Here is a 21,752-nt window from a genome sequence, read left to right on the forward strand (position 1 = left end):
GAAGGGAGGGCAGAGGTAAGGGGAAAAAATGAGAATCAAGACTTGCCATGTAGAGGTACATGATCCCAACAATGAATGTAACTGTACTGTATCCCTAAAATGTACCAATAAACTCAATAAAATTAAAAAAAAATTGCAATAATAAATGTCAGTATATTGAATACCTAAAAAAAAAAAAAGAATTTGGTCAGGGTCAAGTAGGAGTCAAACTTAAATTTTCAGTCACTGGTTCCAAGAAGTTCTATAAAGTGTCTTTGACAAAAGAAATCCTTCTCTCTCTCTCTTTTTTTTTTTGTACCAGGGATTGAACTCGGGTCCTTGCACTTGCAAGGCAGGCCACCGAACCACTGAGCTAAATCCCCAGCTGAAATCCTTCTCTTTTAATGAAGGTAAATCATGTGTTTTTTTGAGACAGGATCTCTCTATGTAGACCAGGCTGGCTTCAAACTTTCAATCTTCCTGCATTAGCTTCCTGAGTGCTGGGATTATGTATACCACCATTCCTGGCCAGGCATCACTTCCTTTTGTTTGTTTTTTTTTTTTTTTTTTGGTACTTGGGATCGAACTCAGGACTTGCGCTTGTGAGGCAGGTGCAGCACCATTGAACTAAATCCCTGGCCAGCCATCACTTTCTTAAGGACTAGATTCTGTTTTCCCTCATAAAAACAATAGTTTGAGATACTTTTTGTTGTTGTTCAGTACTGGGGATTGAACCTAAGGCTTTCACAATGATCTATACCCCTCCCCCTTTTTATTTTCTATTTTGAAACGGTCTCACCAAGTTGCTGAATTGCCCAGGATGGTCTTGAACTTGTTATCTTCCTGGATAACAAGAGTTATCCAGCTTCCCAGAGTTCTGAGATTCCAGGCATGTTCTAATACACCTGGCAAGATACTACTTTTAAAAAGGCCTAAATAGGGCCAGAGGACATAGCTCAGTGTTGGAACATGTTTGAAGCCTTGTGTTCAATCCCCAGCACCAAACCAAAAAAAAAAAAAAAGAGCCTAAATGTGTGATATAGGGAGGAATGATTTAATGTATATTATAGTATACATGTAGGTATGTATTTTTGTGGTATTGGGGTTTGTATCCAGGACACTATTTTTTGAGACAGTCTCACCATATTGCCCAGGTAGCCTTGAATTTGTCATCTTTCTGCCTCAGTCTCCTGAGTAGTTGGGATTACACGCATGTGCCACTGTTCCTGGATCTGTATTATAGTATTATGGGTCAATCAAAAATTCATTTTTAAAGATTATGAACAGATATGGAAAATATTTGCTACAGTTTTGAGGGGAGAATAATTTTTCACTCTGTGGTTTTCTTCTTACACTATTGGGTTTGATAGTGTTGTTCATAAAGAAGAGGGAAGAGGGGCTGGGGATTTAGCTCAGCAGTTCGGTGGCCTGCCTTGCAAGCACAAGGATCTGAGTTCAATCCTTGGTACCGGAAAAAAAAAAAAAAAAAAAAAAAAAAAAAAGAAGAGGGAAGAAAAGGAACACCTTGCTAGCCAATCAGAACAGCTGTCGGTTAACATGTCATAGTGCATCTTTATGTTCAAATATGAATTAAAAAACAACAAAATTATACCACAGACTACAACAGTGCATAAATACTACAGAATATACAGATTTATAATTGATAATGCCAGATTGAAAACGGGACAGTGGGGTTAAATGTTATTCCTGTTTTTAAAAATGTTATATATCAAATGAAAAGGAAATGGCGTTTATTGCGTTTGAAAAGTGATATACCTCTTTAAATCTGAAGCAAGATAGTTGCAAACAAGGAAACCAGTGGGTGCCACAAGGCTTTGGAAGTTGTTTCCAGAGTAGGACAGGCTAGAGCCTGGCGTGGTGGTGCATACCTGTAACCCCAGCACTAGGGAGGCTGAGGCAGGAGGATTGCTATGAGTTCGAGATCAGCCTGGGCTACATAGTGAGTTCCAGGGCAGTCTCAGCTACACATTGAGACTCTGTCTCAAACAAACAAACAAACAAACAAACAAACAGAATAGGACAGGCTAAATAGAACAAGGCAGGTCCCCCCTTCCCTGTGCTGGAGAATCAGGTCACTGCTTGTAGAGTCAGTGCAAATAGGATTATTCCTATAATCTCAAGGGTGCCAGTGGTAGATTTGTTCTATAGCAAGGTCAAAAAGAAACTCAGAGCTGAATTTACAAATTTTTGAGTGGTTCTTATATATTTCCTTATCTCTCCTTTGACTTATAGGAGTCTGGTGAAAAGTGCTTGGCTTGGGTTTTCTTTAGTTGTGTTCCAGAATTTTCATATTGGCTTGGAGTTTTTCTGAGAGACCCTGCTGTATAATAACTATTTCTTTCTGACACATCTTTTTCCTCCTTTTGTCACACATACTGGTGTGGAAATTAGGTGTTTTGTGCTGGAGCCCCTCACTGGTTTGAACCTGAAAATACTTCTTTTAAATTAGCGTTATTAGCAAATTTGTTCAATCTATTATTTTTGAACAATCTTGAGGAAATATTGATAGTGGTTGAGCCATGTAATATTTTTTCTTATTTATATCATATATTTAGTGGTTTTTAGATGTTGAAAGTAATATGCACTTGTTTTCAAGTGAATTACAAACATAAGGATATGTCAGTTATTATTATTATTTTTTTTGGTCATTATTTTTTGAGACAGGATCTTGCTGTGTAGTGTTTCTACCCCAGACGGGACTTGAACTCATGGTGATCCTCTTGCCTCAGCCTATTAAGTGCTGGGATTTCAGGGGTATACCACCATGCCTGACTGTAAAGATGTATAAGGACTTAAGAATTTAAAAATCCAACTTCACATCTTATCTCATCTGTAGAGGGAATTAATGCTTACAGTCCACATAGTGTGCATCTATTCATAAAAACATATCAGGCCAGAGATTTAGCTCAGTGGCACTGATACCTTCCTTGCAAGCACAAGTCCTGAGTTTGATCCCTGGTACTGCCCCCCCACCAATATATATGGCTATATGCATACTTCTTAGTTTTTCTGGGTTTTTTTGTTTGTTTGTTTGTTTGGCTTTTTGAGGCAAGGTCTGAGGCTGACTCTGAACTCTGAATTTACTATGTAGCCCAAGCTGGCCTTGAACTCCTGGTGATCCATCTACCTCAGCCTCCAGAATGCTGGGATTACAGGCGTGTGCCGTCACACCCAGCTCTGGTTGTTTTTAATAACAGCTTTTTAAAGATAATAGCTCACATACCATATAATTCATTTATTTGAAGTATCTAATCCAGTGGTTTTAAATATATTCACAGTATATTTAACTATCACTACAACCAGTTGTAGGTCATTATTGTCATCCCAAAAAGAAACCCCTTACCTATTAGCAATTATTCTCCATTATTTTTCAACTTCCCTAGTCCTAGGTAACTACTAATCTACTTTTAGTCTTTATATAAGTATCTATTCTGGACATTTCATATAAATGGAATTATTCAATATCTGGACATTTGTGGCTGGGTTCTTTTAGACTAATGTATTTTTGTTTTTGTTTTTGTTTTTGTACCGGGGATCAAACTCGGGTCCTTGTGCTTGCGAGGCAGGTGGCGGAATCACTGAGCTAAATCCCTGGCCCTAGACTAATGCTTTTAAGGTTCATCCAAATTATAGCATGTTATCAGTACTTTGTTGTAATGGCTGAATAATATTCCATTGTATGGGTATATATATTTTGTTTATTCACTTAAGAGTTGATGGACATTTGGGTTGTTTCTCCACTTCTGGGATATTATGAATAATGTTACTAAGAATATTTGTATACAAATTATTTTTTCCGGTATGAGGATTGAACCCAGGGCCCTTTTTATTTTGAGACACTGTCTCTCTAAGTCACTAAGACTGGACCCTAACTTGTAGTCTTCTTGCCTCAGCCTCAAAGAATGTGTGCCTTATGGCACTATGGTAGTTCCTTTGTTGGTTACCCTCCAGTTTCAGAATCCACCATTAAAGAGGTATATTGCCTCTGAAATACAATAACTCACCATTTCCTTTTTTTGTTTGTTTGTTTTTGTGGTACTGGGGATTAAATTCAGGACCTTGCACTTGTGAGGCAGGCACCACACCACTGAGCTGAATCCCTGACACCATTTCCTTTTTATTTGATTTATAACTTTTTTGTGTGTGTGTGACAGGATCTCACTGTGTAAGTCAGTCTTGCCTTGAGCTCACTGTGTAGCCCAGGCTGGCCTTGAACTCACAATGATTCTCCTGCCTCAGCCTCCCAAGGTGCTAGGATTACAGGTGTGTGCCACCATGCTCAGCAATATATAACATTTTTAAAGACAGGGATATATTCTACCCCATTACCCTATCTTTAATGTTCCATTACCATTAACTAACATAACTCTTAAAATTATAAATTTGTATATTCTGTTGTATTACACATTATTTGCCCAGAATTTAATTTTTTTTGTTTGATTCTTAAATTCCGTCTGGCCATCATTTATTCTTCAAATTCCATTTTTTTCTACATACTGGTCTTCTTGAAGCACCCTGAACATATAGTATGTTCATTTCCCTCATGCCTTTATTCACTTTCCCTCAGCAGTGGTTTCCTTTTACTTTTCTTATATAGATGTGGACAGTCTTCCAGGTCATCTCTAAGTGTTCTTGACGAAGACTCTTTCTATAACTTTAAACCTCATTCTTCAGACTCTTGGTTTCATGATCTATAGCAGAGTTTCTTAGCATCAGCACTTCTGATATATTCAGTCTCATAGTTCTTTATTCTGGAAAACTGTTCTATATATGTAGACTGTTTAACAGCATCCCTGTTTTCTTCTACTCACTAAATGCCAGTAGTAGTATCACTTGGGAACTTGCCAGAAATGCAGATTCTAAAGCCTCACTGTACTCTACTGAATCCAGAAGCCAAGGAAGAGGGCCTAGCAATCTGTGCTTTGTTTGTTTGTTTGTTTGTTTTTGGTGCCATAAATTGAACTCGGGACCTTGTGCTTTCGAGGCAGGCAGTGGCACCACTGAGCTAAATCCCTGGCTCAATCTGTGCTTTAACAGTCCTGCAGATGATTCTGCATGCTAACATTTGAGATTCACATTCTTGATTGTTTGCTTTTCTTGTGTATGTAGGAAAAAACTTCTTATAATTTTATTGTTGTCTAGCATACTGGCAAATTTATGCTTATTTATCAGTTAGTAATTGCAAAGCTTAATCTTTCTGAGGTAGTCTTAACCAGGCTATTCAAAAGAATGTATACTTTCTGTACATTTGTAAAAAAGAATAATTGGGAAGAGGATTTGAATTTACTTAAAACTATAAAGCATACTTTGAGTCAATAAAAAGAAATAGAGTTTTACAGTAAGTGCTGCCTGAGAATGGCGAGGGCCTTGTAAAAGATCCCGAATATCCCTTCTCTTGGAAATATTAAGTGATAGTAGATATTAACTAAGGTAAAGCTTTCATTTGTAATGCAGGACAAAGAGAATGGCAGATCTAACCCGTAAGTGTCCTAAGTAGGCCTTGTGTTTTGAGGTTCCCCATTATCCCTTTTTCTCCTTGTGGCACTTAGTTCTCATCTTCATGACTTGATATTTGGTGCTTTTTGGAATTTAGCAGTTTTTTTGCCATATGTGGTCTTTGACCATTTCTAGGACTGCCACATGCAGTCTCGGTTATAAGATCCTTTCTTTCTTGTATGTTATGTACTGAGTTTTTGGAACAGCTTTTTCCTTTTTTTGGCCAGGTTTTGCCATGTTACCCAGGCTGGCCTTCAAGTATACCTTCCCATTTTAGCATCCCAAGAAGCTGGAATTTTAGGCATGTACCACTATGCTTACAAGAAACAGCTCTGTATAATCACTTTGACAGGAAACCCTCTTGATACCTCTTTATTCTTAGAAAGGAGCTAATTCTTTTAATTTTTTATTTTGAGACAGCATGTCACTATGTAGCCTAGACTGACCTTGAACTCTCAGGGATACTCCTGACTCAGCCTCCTGAGTGCTGGGATTACAAGTATGTGCCACACCTGGCCTAGGAGTTAATTCTTACTCTTGTTTCAGATGCTGTCATCTAAAAACGTACTGTTACATACTTGTGGAATATATAGAATGGAGGATTTTTTTTTTTATGGGCTTGGAGATTGAACCCAGTGCCTCATGCATGCTAGGCAATCATGCGGAGCTATATTCCCAGCCTGATGATGTGTTTTATTTATTTATTTTTGATGATGCATTTTAAATGAGAGATATTTGTGATTTAAATCTTAAAAAGGTATCTAGCATGAAATTGCTTGCACAGACTTGCCTCTTTTTATCTTCTTGTCAGCAGGCTGACACAGAGATTTCTCCTTTGGGTATAATACTGTATTAGATGACTTCAAAGCATTTTTATTTTTTTTTTTTTTTTTGTGCCAGGCATCAAACTTGGTACCTTGCACTTGTGAGGCAGGCTGTGGAACCACTGAGGTAAATCCCTGGCCCATCAAAGCATTTTTTGACCAGAAGTCTCAGCTGCTTTTCTCAATAATTGCACTTGCTGAACAAGGTGACACATGCCTTTAATCTCAGTGCTTGAGAGGCTGAGAAAGGATTGTGAGTTTGAGGCCTGTTTGGGCTACATTAAAAAAAAAAGTTGGTTAAGTAAAATGAATAAATTTGCAAAAATTCTTCATGGTATCTCATTTTTTTCTCTTGCAGTTAAAAGAGCCAAATTCCAGGGTTCACCAGGTAAGTCCAGCCTTCTAATGTTGGGGGCCTGGGAGTTACTGGAAAAATATGAACGTACTTAGGAACCCAGGGAAACTTGAAAACCAGACCTTGGTTCATCAGGAAATAAAGCAGTTTCTTGAGCCCACTATTTTCTCTACTGGCTCTGAGTTAGGGTTTCTCTTCCTTGTGAAGATCTCCTCTGTTCTCCTTTCTTTCTCAGGGTTTCTTCACTTACCCATCTTGCCCAAAATCCTTAATAGCTTCTCCAGTGGAGTCCATATGCCTTTCCTTCCTGCTTTAGCACCATTCTCCACTTACTGGTATTTTTCTTTTATTTTTTCCCTTCCCATCTAAAATCTTTGGAGAAGGAATCAGATTGGTCTCTGCATTTGTCAGTACTTTTGCATTGTGAAACTCTCTGATCTGCTCAGCTGTGTATTATTGGATGCAGGGATGGGGAGCAAGATTGTATAATACAAAACATAGCTCAGGCTGGGAGTTTAGTTCAGTAATAGAGCACTTGTCTAGTGTGTGTGAGGCCCTGTATTTGATCCCCAGCACCACAAAAACAAAAAGTGCCAGAAGAGCAGCATTCTGGATGTGCATGGGGATTCCCTTTATATGTATGGGATTTTATGTTTATATATCTTTAGTATAATTATAAAGTTTCCATGTTGGTAATTATAAAACTATAAAATATTAAGTGATACTTGAAAATTTTGTCTTCTATGAGAAGTGTGTGAGAGAACCCATTTTCTCACCTCTTTTCTAACATTAGATAATTATTTTAGGCAGTATCTGTGAATTTGATGAGCCAAAGTGATAGTTTGCTATTTTTTTCATTTTATAAAATGATGGATTTCTTATATAGAAAAATGAACCCTTAGTTTGGTGCTATGATTAAAGGGTATGTAGTAAGGTGACTGCAAAATATTCTTTGTTAAGCAGTGGGTCAGATTTTTGAGTTCCAGTCCACCAATTTTGTTTTGTGTGCGTGTGTGTGTGTGTGTGTGTGTGTGTGTGTGAGTGTGACAAATTCTCACTGTGTATTTCAGGCTGGCTTTGAATTCATTATGTAGGCCAAACTGGCTGGCCTCAAACTCATGTTAGTCTTCCTGTCTCAGCCTCCCAACTGCTGAAATAACAGGCCTGTGCTGCCTGCTACCACACCTAGCTATCTTTTTTTCTTTCTTAAAATTTTGTTTGTTTTTTTATAGTACTAGGGATTGAATTGAGGGCCTCTGCACTGAACTATATCCCCAACCCTTTTTAAAAAAGTTTTTATTTTGAAACCAGGTCTTGCCAAGTCACTGAATTACCCAGACTGGACTTGAATTTGGCGTCCTCTTGCCTCAGCCTCCCAATGTGCTGGGGTTACAGGTGTATGCCACCACACCTGGCTACCTTTGCTTAGTACTCAGTTTATTTTCTCAGGTTACAGAATTTCTTTTTCTCAACACTGTGATAATGTCCCTTTTTATGTAACTTGTGCTTTAGGCCAGACTATGTAGATCAAATTTCAAATCCATTTCCTTTATGAATTTTTTTCCTTTAATTCTTGTTTCTATAAGAGCTCAGCAGTCAGTATCTTACATTTTGTTAGTTTTTTTTCTAAACTACAGGTGGAGTATAAAATCAATTTAGTAGGTTCTGTCTCACTAGAATAGGAACCATCTAAGCCTTTGTGTCAGTTTGCATATGTAGATAAATCTCTTCTAGGTCATATGCAAAAATGTTTTTGTTAAAATTCGAAGTTTATATAGTTTTATAATTCTTGCAATTGTACTGTGCCTTCAGTTTTACAGTGTATAGCTTCATTTTTTCTTGTACATTTAATACTTTAATTTGTATACTACTTAATTTAAAGGGCTGTCTGAAATTGGGTAATAATCTGAGTACTTAGTATAATATATATTTTATATTTTTTTCAAAGATAAATTTAACACATATGTGACCCTGAAAGTACAGAATGTAAAGAGCACAACTGTTGCAGTTCGTGGTGACCAGCCTTCCTGGGAACAAGATTTCATGTTGTAAGTACTTTGCAGCAAGAGCATCTATATATTCTATAATCTTTCTAAGGTAATAGCATTGCGTGACAAAGATTTTTGTGTATACCTAAGACTTATAATGTGTGCTAATGCCACTAAACAGTTTTTGAAAACTGCAGTTACAGGATGATGTGAGATGTATGGTAGGAAGGTGAAGTATATCTTCATTTTTTTAACCTCATGGATTTTGTGTGTGTGTGTGTGTGTGTGTGTGTGTGTGTGTGTGTGTGTGTGTGGTACTGGTGATTGAAATCAGGACCTTTGCACAAAACTATATCCCCATCACTTCTTATTTTGTATTTTGAGACAAAGTCTTGATAAATTGCTCAGGCTGGGCTTGAATTTGCAGTCCTCCCGCTTCAACTTCCAGAATTCTGGGATTATAGACATGTACCGTATGATCAACTTCATGATCTGTTCTAACTTGGGTGATGACTGTGAGTAAGGTCCCATTTAATTTATGTGAGTGATAATACTACCTAGTCAGATTTTCTTAATGGTCAGAATTAGGATACGATACAATATACTTAATATGATATTAAGCATAACTTCATCTTTGATTCTTTTTCTTTTGTACCTGGGATTGAACTCAGAACCTTGCGCTTTTGAGGCAAGCAGTGAGCTAAATCCCTGGCCCTCATCTTTGATTCTTGAAAGACTCTGAGGAAATGAGGCTATTTGTGTTTGGGTGTACCTCAGCCATCTGCTTTAGAGGATGAAGATTCTAGGCTTAAAGTCATTTTGCTTTATTGAGAGAAAATGTTCCACATGCATTTAATTATAAACATTAGTAGAATTTGAGACAGAAAATTAATGTATTTTTATTTTAAAATCTGGCTTTGAAAATTTCCTATTCTGCCCTTCCCTCATAAATTTCAGGAAAACTTGCCCCCCCCCCCAAGAAAGGGCAGAAAATTATAGACTATCATATTGAAGGACTGGGCTAATCACTTAGCTTTTCTGATGTCAATTTCCTTATCTGAAAAGGGCATCCTTTTTAAAAAAGGTTACACTTATTTTCGTAGGAGGTAGACAAGAAGGGATCAAAAGAAAATATGTAAGTTCTTTGTAAATTTTTGTGAAGTTTGAAATTAAATTAAATATGCTTTGTTAAGTTTTACAGTGCAGCCCAGAGAGATAAGGGATGATTCTTATTTTTATGGTGAACCATTCTAATCCTCTGGGCATTAATGAATTGCTCCTTAAAGTACCATGAAGGATGCTTTATCATGATAGTTAAATGGTAGTGAAATTTACTAGGTAAGCTTATGAAGATATAAACTAACACAATAGCAGAAGGGATAGAGTAAAAAAGATGGGTAGAAGATTTTAAGGTGATGAAACTAAAAAATTTGTTGGAATGGTTAGGTAGGTGTTGTATCTCTTTATTTTCCCCCTCCCCTCCTTTTCTCCAGCAGGTCAAACCCAGAGGGAAGCATGCAAGACTATTTTTCTACTGAGCCATACCTTCAGCCTGATACTTATTAGAGCAGGGGTTCATGTAAGATCAACTATGGATAAGCCTATATTTGAGGTTCTTACTGACAGGTAGGCTATAGGTACAGAAGATAGAAGATACTTGGCCTATAGTTATAAACCTTAGGGAGAAGAAAGTCTGGTTTTAAGAAATATCTTGGCCAGTGGAAGGCATAAGTGTAGATGAATGCTTAGGGACAGAATGTGTATACAGTGAGGAAAGGACTGGACAGAGCTGGAGAGCAGCAGCAGTAGAGGGAATTACAGAGAGTAAGAAGGCACAAGCAGAGAAAGGGAAATCCAAGAGGTGGAGGTGTCAGTGGAAGCTGAGGCCTCCAATAAAAGAGGCTAATTGGTGTCACATTTCTCACTGGCTGTCTCACAGGATTATAAGCCTCATTCCCTTTCTTAGTTGTAGTGACATGAGAGTGAGACTGTTTCCTTTTTTCACACATGTAGTATGCAGATTCAGCAATAAACAGTTTATGCAAGTCTGTTCCCTTGTTAGCCATACCAAGGTGTGGCTGTGATTTATAAATATAGCAATCCTACTTTCTTCTGACTTCCAGCGCTAGAATTTTGTTCTAATTGTTCCTAGCAGTGATTTTTGCAGTTTCTCATCAGGTTAGCTAGCTTTTTCTTTATCCATTGCCTGTAGCTTTTCCCTTTAAACTTTTTGTAATATGTGTGTTTTTTTTCCATCTTACACAGTGAGACGCTGTGTGAATTTTGCCCTATGCCCTTTTACACATGGTTTTTATTAGCTGTTTCTTGTACCTTTGTTAGACTCCTCTTCTGTCCTTTTGTTATTAGCAACTCCATTACTAGTCTCTGCCTCTTTCCTTTTCCTTCTTCCTGATATATTATGTAACAGTTTCTCATATTTAATATTTCTGTGTCTAATTTTTAGGATTAGATTTTTCTTTGTTTTCTTCCTTTTTCTTAGTCCACTTTTTCTTTTTCTTTTTCTTTTTTTTTTTTTTTTTTTTTTTTGTGAGCTTGGCAGTTGAACCCAGGGCTTCATGAATACTAGACAGATGTCACCACTGAGCTATATCCTCAAATCTTTATTTTGAGGGCCAGGGATTTAGCTCAGCGGTTTGGTGGCCTGCCTTGCAAGTGCAAGGACCCGAGTTCAATCCCCAGTACCAAAAAAAAACCCAAAACTTTATTTTGAGACAAGGTCTTTATAAATTTTTCAACTGGTCCTTGAATTTTTAATCCTCCTGTTTTAGCTCTGGAATAGCTGGGATTATAGGCATATCCAGCCTAGACTGATTGATCATTGTCTGTCTGTCTTTTTTTCCCCTTTCTTCCTTCTTTCCTTGTTTGTGTGTTTGTGTGTGTGTGTGCAGAGGTGGTATTGGGGATGGAACTCAGGGCCTTCACACCGGGCTAATCCCCAGCTCTTTTTATTTTCTATTTTGAGGTAGGTTCTCCCTGAATTGCTTAGGCTGAGCTTGTACTCACGATCTTCTCCCAGTGTGCCACCATGCCTAGATTGTTTTGTTTTTTTTTGAGACGGTCTCACTATATAGCTGAGACTGACCTGGAACTCACTATGTAGCCCATGCTGGTCTTGAACTCACAGTGATCCTCCTGCCTCAGCCTCCCAAGTGCTGGGATTACAGGCATGTGCCACTGTGTCCAGCTTTTTTTTTTTTTAAACACAGGTTCTGCTATGTAGTCCAGGATAGCCTTGAACTCACTTGTAGCTCAGGTTGGCCTCAAATGCCCAGCAGTCTTCTTGCCTCTTAGCTTCCCAAGTGCTGGGATTACAGGCATGCACTACCACATCTGGCCAATTGATCATTTTTTTTCTTACTTACTAGTGTGAATATTTGTAGCCCACACACGTGTGTGTATACTCTTGATTGAGTTAATTAAGAGTAAAACTTCTCACCAGGGATTTAGCTCAGTGGTTTTGCCACCTGCCTTGCAAGCTCAAGTACTCAAGTTCAATCCCCAGTACAAAAAGAAAAAAAAAATAAGAGTAAAGCATCTACAGGGCTCTGGGGAGGAGGCATAAACAGAACCCATAGCCTTCTCATTGTGCCTGCTGAGCAACAGAAACCGAGCAGATTTTTCTCATAGAAGATCTCACTGTTTGAGCCTTGCTCTTTAGAGAGTTCTCTGAAAAACAGATTTAAAAAAAAAAAATCTAAATCAAGTTGTTAAAGACCTCTGTATAGCCAGATGTGGTGGTGGGCACCTGTACTCCCAGCGCCCGGGAGGCTGAGGCAGGAGGATCACAGTGAGTTTGAGGCAAGCCTGGGCTACATAGTGAGTGTGAGGTCAGCCTGAACAAGACACTGTGTCAAAAAACCAAAAAATAAAAAATAAAAATAAAAAAGACCTTTGGCTATTTCTTTTATCTCTTGGTTTAAGATGCTATTTAGCAATTCTTTAGGAATATTACATATGTATCTCTAAGCAGTTTTTCTTTTACAGATTCAAGTTAAGGAAGTCAGATAGATTTAGGGGTATTACATATATTTTTCAAAGGCTGATTCATTAGAATGAGTAAAACTGACAAAAATTCAGTTTCCTCACTGTGAATACTTACTTAATTTAATGTCTGAGTAAGTCACCTAGTAGTACATTTATTTTTTGCTGGCTTTCTAAAGATCTTCAGATAGCTTGGAAGTATTGGAGATAAGAGCTCCATTCAATGTTATATGTCTTCCTTAGAGTACCAAGGCAGTTCACAAGCACAAGGTCCCGAGTTCGGTCCATGGTACCAAAAAATAAATAAAGTACCAAGGCAAATTTAAGTGCTCAGGAAATATTAAGTGAACAAATGAGCACCTTAGCAATTCTGTGCTGTGTTTTTATAAAAGGGAAAGATTTTCTTCACTTCATGCATTTTCAACACACTTGACATGAATTCTATGATTGTTAATACACATCCCAAGCACCTGAGAACACTTGTGGCATAATAGGGAAGCCAAGCTTTTTCTAAAGCTTGCACATGTACTTTTTCTTTTTCTTTTTTTTTTTTTTTAGGTGGTTCTCACCAGTCTGTGCTGGAACTTGAGATCCTTCTGCCTCACTTCCTCAGTACTGGTGTTACAGTTGTGTGCCACCTTACCCAGCTGAAGCATACACTTAAAACAACTTCTGATGAATAACTATTGATTTTCTGAGGTTGGCTTTTGTCTGGAATTGGCCTTCTCTCATTTTTCTTGCCTTAAATTCATTTCCCCTCAAATAAACATATGTTTCAAGAAAGCTTTCTATAAAGGGCTAAAGGTGTAGGGAAAGTGGAAAGGGTGGGGGAAAGGTAATAAGGGAGAGGAAAAAAATATGAGAAACTGAAAAAATGGAAATAAAGTGTTTGTAAATGGGGAGGGGAGGAGGGGGTGAAGGGAGGGCAGGGACAAGGGGAAAAAATGAGAATCAAGACCTGTCATGTAAAGGTACAGAATCCCAAGGATGAATGTAACTGTATTGTATACCTAGATTGTACCAATAAACTCAATAAAAAGAAAAAAAAAAGAAAGCTTTCTAGAAAATATTTGAAGCACTAACATAAATATATTTGTGTTCCACCCTAAGATCATGGTCATGCCTAATTTAGTTCTTTTAAGCAGGATACTCTAACATCCATGACCTTGCTTTTACACAGTGGTTGGTTATCTGGCTCTTTCTGGGATGACTTATTTTCAAATAATTTATTATTATAGGAAAATCGTTATATTTATCATTACCTTATGATAATCATTTTACTGATAATGATTGAGTCCTCCAGGGAATGAGTGATATGCAATACACTTTAGTGTTCCTCATCGTCCTCTGACTACATGTTTCCATTAAACTTACATGCTTCCTGAGACCTTTTACTTTTGCCGGGAGTCTTATAGATTTTGTAAGAAAGATACACTTTTCCCAAAAGTTATCTGTATACATTCCATAGGTATAAGTTGGGCCAGTGTTAGTTTTTTCAATTGTTATGGCTTGTGTCTAGATGTCACCCCAAAGCCTCATGCAGTCATAGTTGGGTCCGGCTTTTTCAGAGGTGACTGGATCTAGAGTATGTGATTCTGGAATTGATTTTTGGTGTAATGCTAAGATCAAGGGCACTAGGATTAAGGGTGTGAATGCTACCTGCCCCTAAGTAGCCTGGCTAAGATATAAGGGATAGAAACAAATATGGTCATCCCTTGCTTGCTTTTGATTTGCTACCTTCTGCCCTCCATGAACTATTTCTCCTGTGATGTCTGTCTACCATGCCACCCTGCCTTGGAGCCAACCAATTATGGACTGAAACTTCTACAAGCTGTGAGCTAAATAAACCTGTCTTCCTTTATCTTTGGGTGTCCGGTATTTTGTCTTAGTAAGGAGAAAAGTAACAAGATGATAATAAAACCTGAAAGACTTGCCTATAGATGGAGGTTGTAGGCAGACAGGAAAGCCTCTGACAGTAATGTCCTCCTCACTTAGCTTCATTCTGTTGTGAATTGCATTAGGCTGATCATGGTGGTATTTCCAAATGGCAGGGATAGACTGACACCCCTGCCCCAGCTTTATTAAGGTATGATTGGTATATAAAAATGCATATGATGTGTACAGTTTAATGTGCTTTGACATGTATATGCACTTCTACATATCTATCACTTCTACCAGTTTCCTTGTGTCCCCTTTACTCTTTTTTTGTACTAGGAGCACTTAAAATGTAATCTACCCTCTTAATTTTTTTAAGTACACAAAGCCTTATTAGGTGCTAGGTTATACAGCTGGTATCTACAACTTAGTAATTCTGAATGACTAACAAAGACATTTTTCTAGAAACCTTTTATGTAGATTTCTAGAAACTCCAAAATGGCTACAGCATTCAGGAACATTTTGGTTTTCTGTAAAGATAGGATGCTGAAGAGAAATTTTTCAAAGTTAGCTAGATGGGTGATGCAGCAGTTTTTTTCCCCACATTATCTGATTTTCCTCAAAAGACTTTCTTTCCTTTAGTGAGATAAGTCGTCTGGACTTGGGTCTAAGTGTGGAGGTGTGGAACAAAGGGCTGATTTGGGACACCATGGTGGGGACCGTGTGGATCGCACTGAAGACTATTCGTCAGTCGGATGAGGTCAGTCAGCGTATTATGAATGTAGCTCTTGCTTTTCCTCATTTTGGCTTCACTTTAGCTGGATTACTCTGATCCTTTTCTGATTAGAGGGCATTTGACCTGCCAATTCTTTTTTTTTTTCTTTAGAAAATTAAACATTTAATGAATACATGTTTATTTGGTAACAACACAGTTTCTCAATAAAAAGATGAGCTGAATTCCTTCAAAACAGAGCAAAGCAATTTCCCATTGTTTCTGGCTTAGACTCAAATCTGTTATTTTATACTCCCTGTTATTTAATAACTTTCAAACTATGCAAAATATTTGGAGGGATATATTCACATTATTCTAAAACCAAAATATTTTAAAATAAAAAATAATTTAAGGGCGGTAATTTCTAAATATCACAGTATATCACGATACATTTCTCCAGCTTTTAAAACTATTGCTACTAAAAATATTATTATATTTATGGAAAATACTTGGAAAAAGTGAAATACATGAAGAGTCCATCAGAGACCTTTTCTAGTTTCTGATTTCAGGAATAGGTATAGTTTCTGATTTCTACCATCTCCTTAATGGATCTTGTGTTATAGCATCCATCAGAAACCACTGGTCAGCTCTCAGATACTTATGACAATGCCTGTGAAACATGCATGCTTTGCTAAATTTACAATGGATGAAGTATTCTAAACTATGCTATAAACCCTCGATTATTTTTGCACAGAGTGGTAACATTCCAATATTCTCTGAAGAAACTTTACACAAAGGTTGAAAATAGGTCCTGCCCACCAATGTCAAAGTCATTTATTTTTTAAATGGATTATATGCTATTGCATTCTCTTCACCAATTTTTAAAAGGGTTCACAATCATGCTCTGCATATGAATGTGTTCACATATTCTGTGTATATAAATCACATAATCAAAGACTCCACACTGGTTCTCAGATTTGATATTAAAATCACCACAGATTCTCCAAATACCATTCACAATACTAGTGGTAAGAAAAATTATTGTCAAAAAGCTCTCTTTTATTTGAAAATTCTAAGGAAATAATCTCATCAGACATTTGGAATTATTGATAGAGACAAGGTGACAATTTAAACTTTCTAAAGTAAGTCTGACACTGATTTGCAAACAATTTTAAATTGTTCAGACTAACATACCATTCTGGAATTGCTAGATATTTGAATAACATCATGTTCACTTTTAGTTTTTCCTTAATTCTTATACCCCTTTCAGACTTCTATATTAAGTTCATATAACTTAGTTTTTGAAATTCAGTTTCAAGTTGAGTGAGTTAAGAAACAACAAACATCAAAACAGTTTAGCCGGACATTAATAGGCAAAAAGGGGTTACTTTGGCAATGTATAGAGTCTAACTATTACAGTAAAATTTTTAAATTAAATATTAAAATATAATAAGGCAATTATTTAAAACATTTGAAATTGCATTTATTTTGTTTTTTTGAGACAGAGTCTCACTATGTAGTTGAGACTGACCTGGAACTCACTATGTAGCCTAGGCTGGTCTCGAACTTGCAGTGATCCTCCTGCCTCAGCTTCCCAAGTGCTGGGATTACAGGCGTGTGCCACCATGCCCAGCCTGAAAATTGCATATAATAAATGGATGACTGGCCCCATAACCAACTTACTGCATCCTACGTTTCTTCTCTATTTACTCTAAGGAACCAAAAAAGTTATTTTAAAACAATATATCAGTGGTCTTTCTAAAAACATCTCAGATTCTGATTGCAATTATAGTATTACAAAACATGTATCTGAAAAAGATAATGAATTTTTTAAAAAGTTTTCCCATTTTACATCTTTATAATTCCTGATTTCTTGAATCCATTTGTAAGTTAACTGAAAGCATCCTCCTGAGGAATAGATATGATCTAAGGCTTAACCTACCATTCAGGGCAGGCAGTAATTCTTAAGCCTCCTTTCCTATGTATGCACATCACATGGGAAAATTGCTACAAGAGTTTCCTGCATTCCCTTAAGATCTAAAGAAGCAGTCCCTTCAGGCCTTCCTGCCCTGAATATGGCTAGTCTCACATAACCCAACATTTGGTTTGGCTAAGGAAAAAAGTTGAAATGGAAGACATTTGTTTCCACAGTGACGTGCCAATTCTTAATCCCACCCAGAGAAATGTGCTCTTCCTATCTCCCATGACTGAGTCCCAATTGGGGCGAATTCAGAGGTGCCAGATGCCTCTTCAACCTTCTTAGGTGGAAAGCCTCATCTGAGTAATGAGCCTGTATGTACCCATATTCTCCTCAAGATGCTGCCCTGGAAAGAGTCCATCAAACTTCCTTAGTCAACTGACTGAATCCTATTTTTTGCTTTGTTTCTTTCAGTTACCCAGGGAAATAGTTTCAGGCCTTTTCTTCAGCATGTAACCCTAACAGTATTTAAGGTACTACAAGGCTTAGGAGTTTGTATCTGCCCTGTTTCTATACATTATTTGTAGAACTAAACTCCCGTCCCACTTCCTGAGTTTAGACTGTAATGCTGATAACATCATTTACCTTTATATACTCACTTTGTATCCAGACAGAAGCTATTATGTTTCTATTTGCTCTAACATGAACCATGCATGAGTTTTCTCTGAGAGTGGAGATGTTGAAGATATTGCCTCTATTTTCTATATTTCTTTTATTTCTGGCTAAATCTCTGCATCTCTAGGCAGATAGGCAGTTCATTTTCATTACAGCCCTTATTCTATTTAGCTAACAATGTCAGTAGTTCTTTAATGATAAGAAACAGTGATACATATTATTAAGCGGTATACTCATTAAGAACCATGCAAATTAAATATTGATCCATGGAAATGCTTGGCTTTAGAGTTTGGTGTTTCAGAATTTCTGTCCTTATTGGGCTTGCAGAGAACTGACTACCATGAAAGCTCCTCTCCCTACCAAAGGGGAAAACAGAAGCCACATACTGTACAAGTGACAGTGGCCTTTTTGCCTGTCAGAATGAGTGGCTCTCAGAAATTCCCAAACAAAGAACCTCAGAGAAAGACACATGACTTTTTAACTAAGAAGGGATCCAAGAAAGATTAAAATTTAATCTTGGATTTTTGTTTCCTAGGAAGGACCCGGGGAGTGGTCTACCTTGGAGGCAGAAACATTAATGAAAGATGATGAGATTTGTGGAACTAAAAACCCAACTCCTCATAAAATTTTGCTTGATACAAGATTTGAGTTGCCATTTGGTAAGTCTATTTTATAAGATTTTTTTGTTGTTGTTTATTTCAGACAGGGTTTTTCTGTGGCGTTCAGGCTGGCATTGAACTCAATATGTACACCAGGCTGGCCTTGAACTTGTGATCCTCTTGCCTCAGCCTCTGGAGTGCTGGATTACAGGGGTACACCATCACGCCCAGCACTGATGATTTTAGAAACAATCCTTTTTGTCATATTGTTTGACATTGTTTGCTAGTTGTTTCATTAATACATGTTTTGTCTTCTTAGCTGTTTCCTCAGAGGGCATGCTGTCTTCATCTACTCTGTGTCCCATGACATTAGTATGGTGCTCATTAAAAAAATTCACATTAAAAAAGCATGTTCTTCAAGTCATTTAGTCTGGTGACTATTGTAGTGATCTGTGAAATATCTACTTGTAAGACTTATTCTTTAATATTTATCACAAAGTATATATATACCTTATGTTTTATTAATTTAAATTTGAATGGGGTGTAGTGGCATTGCCTGCAGTCCTAGAACTTTGGGAGGCTGAGGCAGGAGGAGTGTAAGTTCAAGCCCAACCTGGGCAACTTCGTGACTTAATGAGACATTATTTTAAAACAAACAACAAAATAAAAGATAAAACAAAAAACATTGAATATTGGTAAATAGAATGGTATCTTCTTTCACGCGTGTGTGTGTGCACATGTGTGGTACTAGAGATGAAACCAAGGGGCACTCTACCACTTAGCTATTTCTACATCTGGGTTTTTCATTTTGATAGAGTCTTGTTAAGTTGTCCAGACTGGCCTCAAACTTGGAGTCTTCTTGCCTCAGTCTCCCCAGGAACATGTTGCCACCACACCCAGCTAGTTTATTACCTTTAAAAGTAGATTTTTTTTTTGTACCAGGGATTGAACTTGGGACCTTGTGCTTATGAGGCAGGTGGCAGAACCACTGAGCTAAATCCCTGGCCCTTGAAGTAGATTTTAAAATCACAAAAAATACAGGCTTATGATAAAAATTCAAATAGTAAGGAAATATATGTGGATAGAAAATTAATAGGTTCTTGTTCAACTTCCTTCTACCTCCTTTGCATTCCCCAGAGGTAGACTACTGTTAACTTTTTTGTTTCTTGGTTTAGACATGGGACATTTATTTTCTAGAAAATTCTTTCAGTAAAATTTAGATTAGAGAGATATGTAGTATTATATAAACTACTAAAACATGTATCTTGGACATTGTTCCATGTTATACTTTAAGATCTTTCTTCCAGATCTAAATAAGTGCCTTCACTATAATATATCTAAGTCATTCTGTACTGATTGACATGTAGGTTATTTCTAATTTTTAATAGTACATATTTCTCTAATATAAAATCTGTGTATCTGTGCCCATTATGAGTCTATGATAAATGGCTTATAGTTTTGTAAGATCAAAGATGATACACATTACTACATATCTTAGATACTGCAAAATTACTTGTCAAAAAAAATTGTACTTTTTTTTTTTGCTATGTAGTCCAGGTTGGCCTGGAACTTGCTATGGAAGCCCAGGTGGCCTTTGACTTGTGATCCTCTTGCCTCAGCCTACTGAGGCATGTTTGAGCTTCAGTTTCTTCATCTGCAAAATAGAACATTGGAACTAGTGTAATAGTATGTTGGTTTCTGTAAATATTTAAAATCATATTCTTGGCAAGAACTGAGTCACCAGTAAAATTAATCTACTACCACCTTTCAAACTATAATCATTTGACTAAATAAAGTATTATCTACTGATGAATGAAATGTAGTCAATTTGACTGATATTTCTTCTTTTTACGGTAGATATCCCAGAGGAGGAAGCCCGATATTGGACTTACAAATTGGAGCAAATCAATGCCTTGGGAGCTGATAATGAGGTAGGAGTGGTCTTCTTTGCAGTGTGGAGAGGTGGGGAAAATCTCTGATACATTTTGTAGATTGTCCAGGAAAGGGCCCAAGAGCATGTTGTCCTGAAGAATGAAATAAATTTCATTAAGAAAAAGGGTCAGTTAAAGTCTTGAAATTACGTTAGAAGTCTCCATCTCCTCCCAGTGTCCTTCAGACAGAGGCACTAGTCTGGTTATAGTCTGTTGAGAAGGAAGTTGCTACCAGGGAATCTGTCCTTGTTTGTTACATAAATCAAGAGAAGGGATTTCTTCAATTCCCACCCAGATTTTTGGATATTATTATTTATGTGTTCTTTTTAGGGATAGACTATTTGCATTTTTTTATATTGGGGATTTAACCTAGGGCTTTCTCAATGAGCTACAACCCCAGCTCTTTTTTTATTTTTTATTTTGAGACAGGGTCTTGCTGAGTTAACCAACCTGGGCTTGCACTGGCCATCCTCTTGACTCAGCCTTCTGGAGTGCTAGGATTACAGGTGTGCACCACCACCTGTCTTAGTCCTGCTTTTATAATTTATCTCTAGAAGTGAGTCTAGTGTGTAGAAAAGAACATATCAAGTCAATCTGGGATGTCAGGAAAGGGGAATAGTTTTGTTACTGACAGTTCAGGGAAAAGGTAGTATTTGCTTTTGTACATGTTGGGCTATTAAAAATGTGTTTCCTTATAAGGTAGAATTTCAGTGTCAGGATATTTCAATGGAAATGTCTAGTAAGTAACTTTAAGCGACAGTCTGAAGCTGAGGATTAAGTGTGGTAGAAAGTTGTAGACATGGAGTTTAAATTCATCAACATATTAGTAGCAATTGAAGTCATAGTAATGGAAAAGCTTGCTCAGGTAGATCATGTAGAAAAAGTATTGAAGAACAGGACAACATTTTAGGAAATATCAAAGATAGTCCTGGAAAACAAGAGTTAGAGCTGTTGAAAGGGGGAAGGTAAGAAAAATTCATAGAACAAAGGAAAAAGAAAAGGAAAGGTTTATGGAAGACAAAAGAGATTCAACATAGAAATTACTGCATGGTATCACAGGCTCAAAAAAATGAATTCTAAAATAGAGATACTGTTTTTTTTCTATCCTTGCATCTACTCTGGGCTTTTGTTCTCCTTAAATAGTAGATAGCCTTTCAAAGTTGTATCATCTTGTCCTAGTAAAGAAAGAAACTGTACTTTTTTTAAAAAAGTAAATAAATGTTTTTATCATAAGATATAAAAACATATTTTAGAAGAAATGTTATGTGAATTCAAAATCACACCAAACTTGGTAAACTAAGAGCAGCTCTGTATTGTCTCAAACTTTTATGAATTTATGAATAAAATATATATGTTGATGGAACTTGGGGAAACAAA

General features: G+C 37.0%; 1 protein-coding gene across 6 annotated transcripts in view; it reads left to right on the top strand.

Annotated features, from left to right (window-relative positions):
* Positions 1–21,752, top strand: part of Unc13b (unc-13 homolog B) — a 214,574-nt gene that overhangs the window by 51,028 nt on the left and 141,794 nt on the right. For all 6 annotated transcript variants that reach the window (XM_033758979.1, XM_033758975.1, XM_033758976.1 and 3 more), the window contains exons 5-9: positions 6,679–6,708; positions 8,624–8,723; positions 15,183–15,300; positions 18,381–18,504; positions 20,302–20,375. In XM_033758979.1, the coding sequence (XP_033614870.1) occupies positions 6,679–6,708; positions 8,624–8,723; positions 15,183–15,300; positions 18,381–18,504; positions 20,302–20,375 (446 nt within the window). The remainder of the gene's footprint in view (positions 1–6,678; positions 6,709–8,623; positions 8,724–15,182; positions 15,301–18,380; positions 18,505–20,301; positions 20,376–21,752) is intronic.

This window comes from Fukomys damarensis, unplaced genomic scaffold, assembly GCF_012274545.1.
Source record: "Fukomys damarensis isolate Sample0158 unplaced genomic scaffold, DMR_v1.0_HiC HiC_scaffold_36, whole genome shotgun sequence".
Taxonomy (NCBI): Eukaryota; Metazoa; Chordata; class Mammalia; order Rodentia; family Bathyergidae; genus Fukomys; species Fukomys damarensis.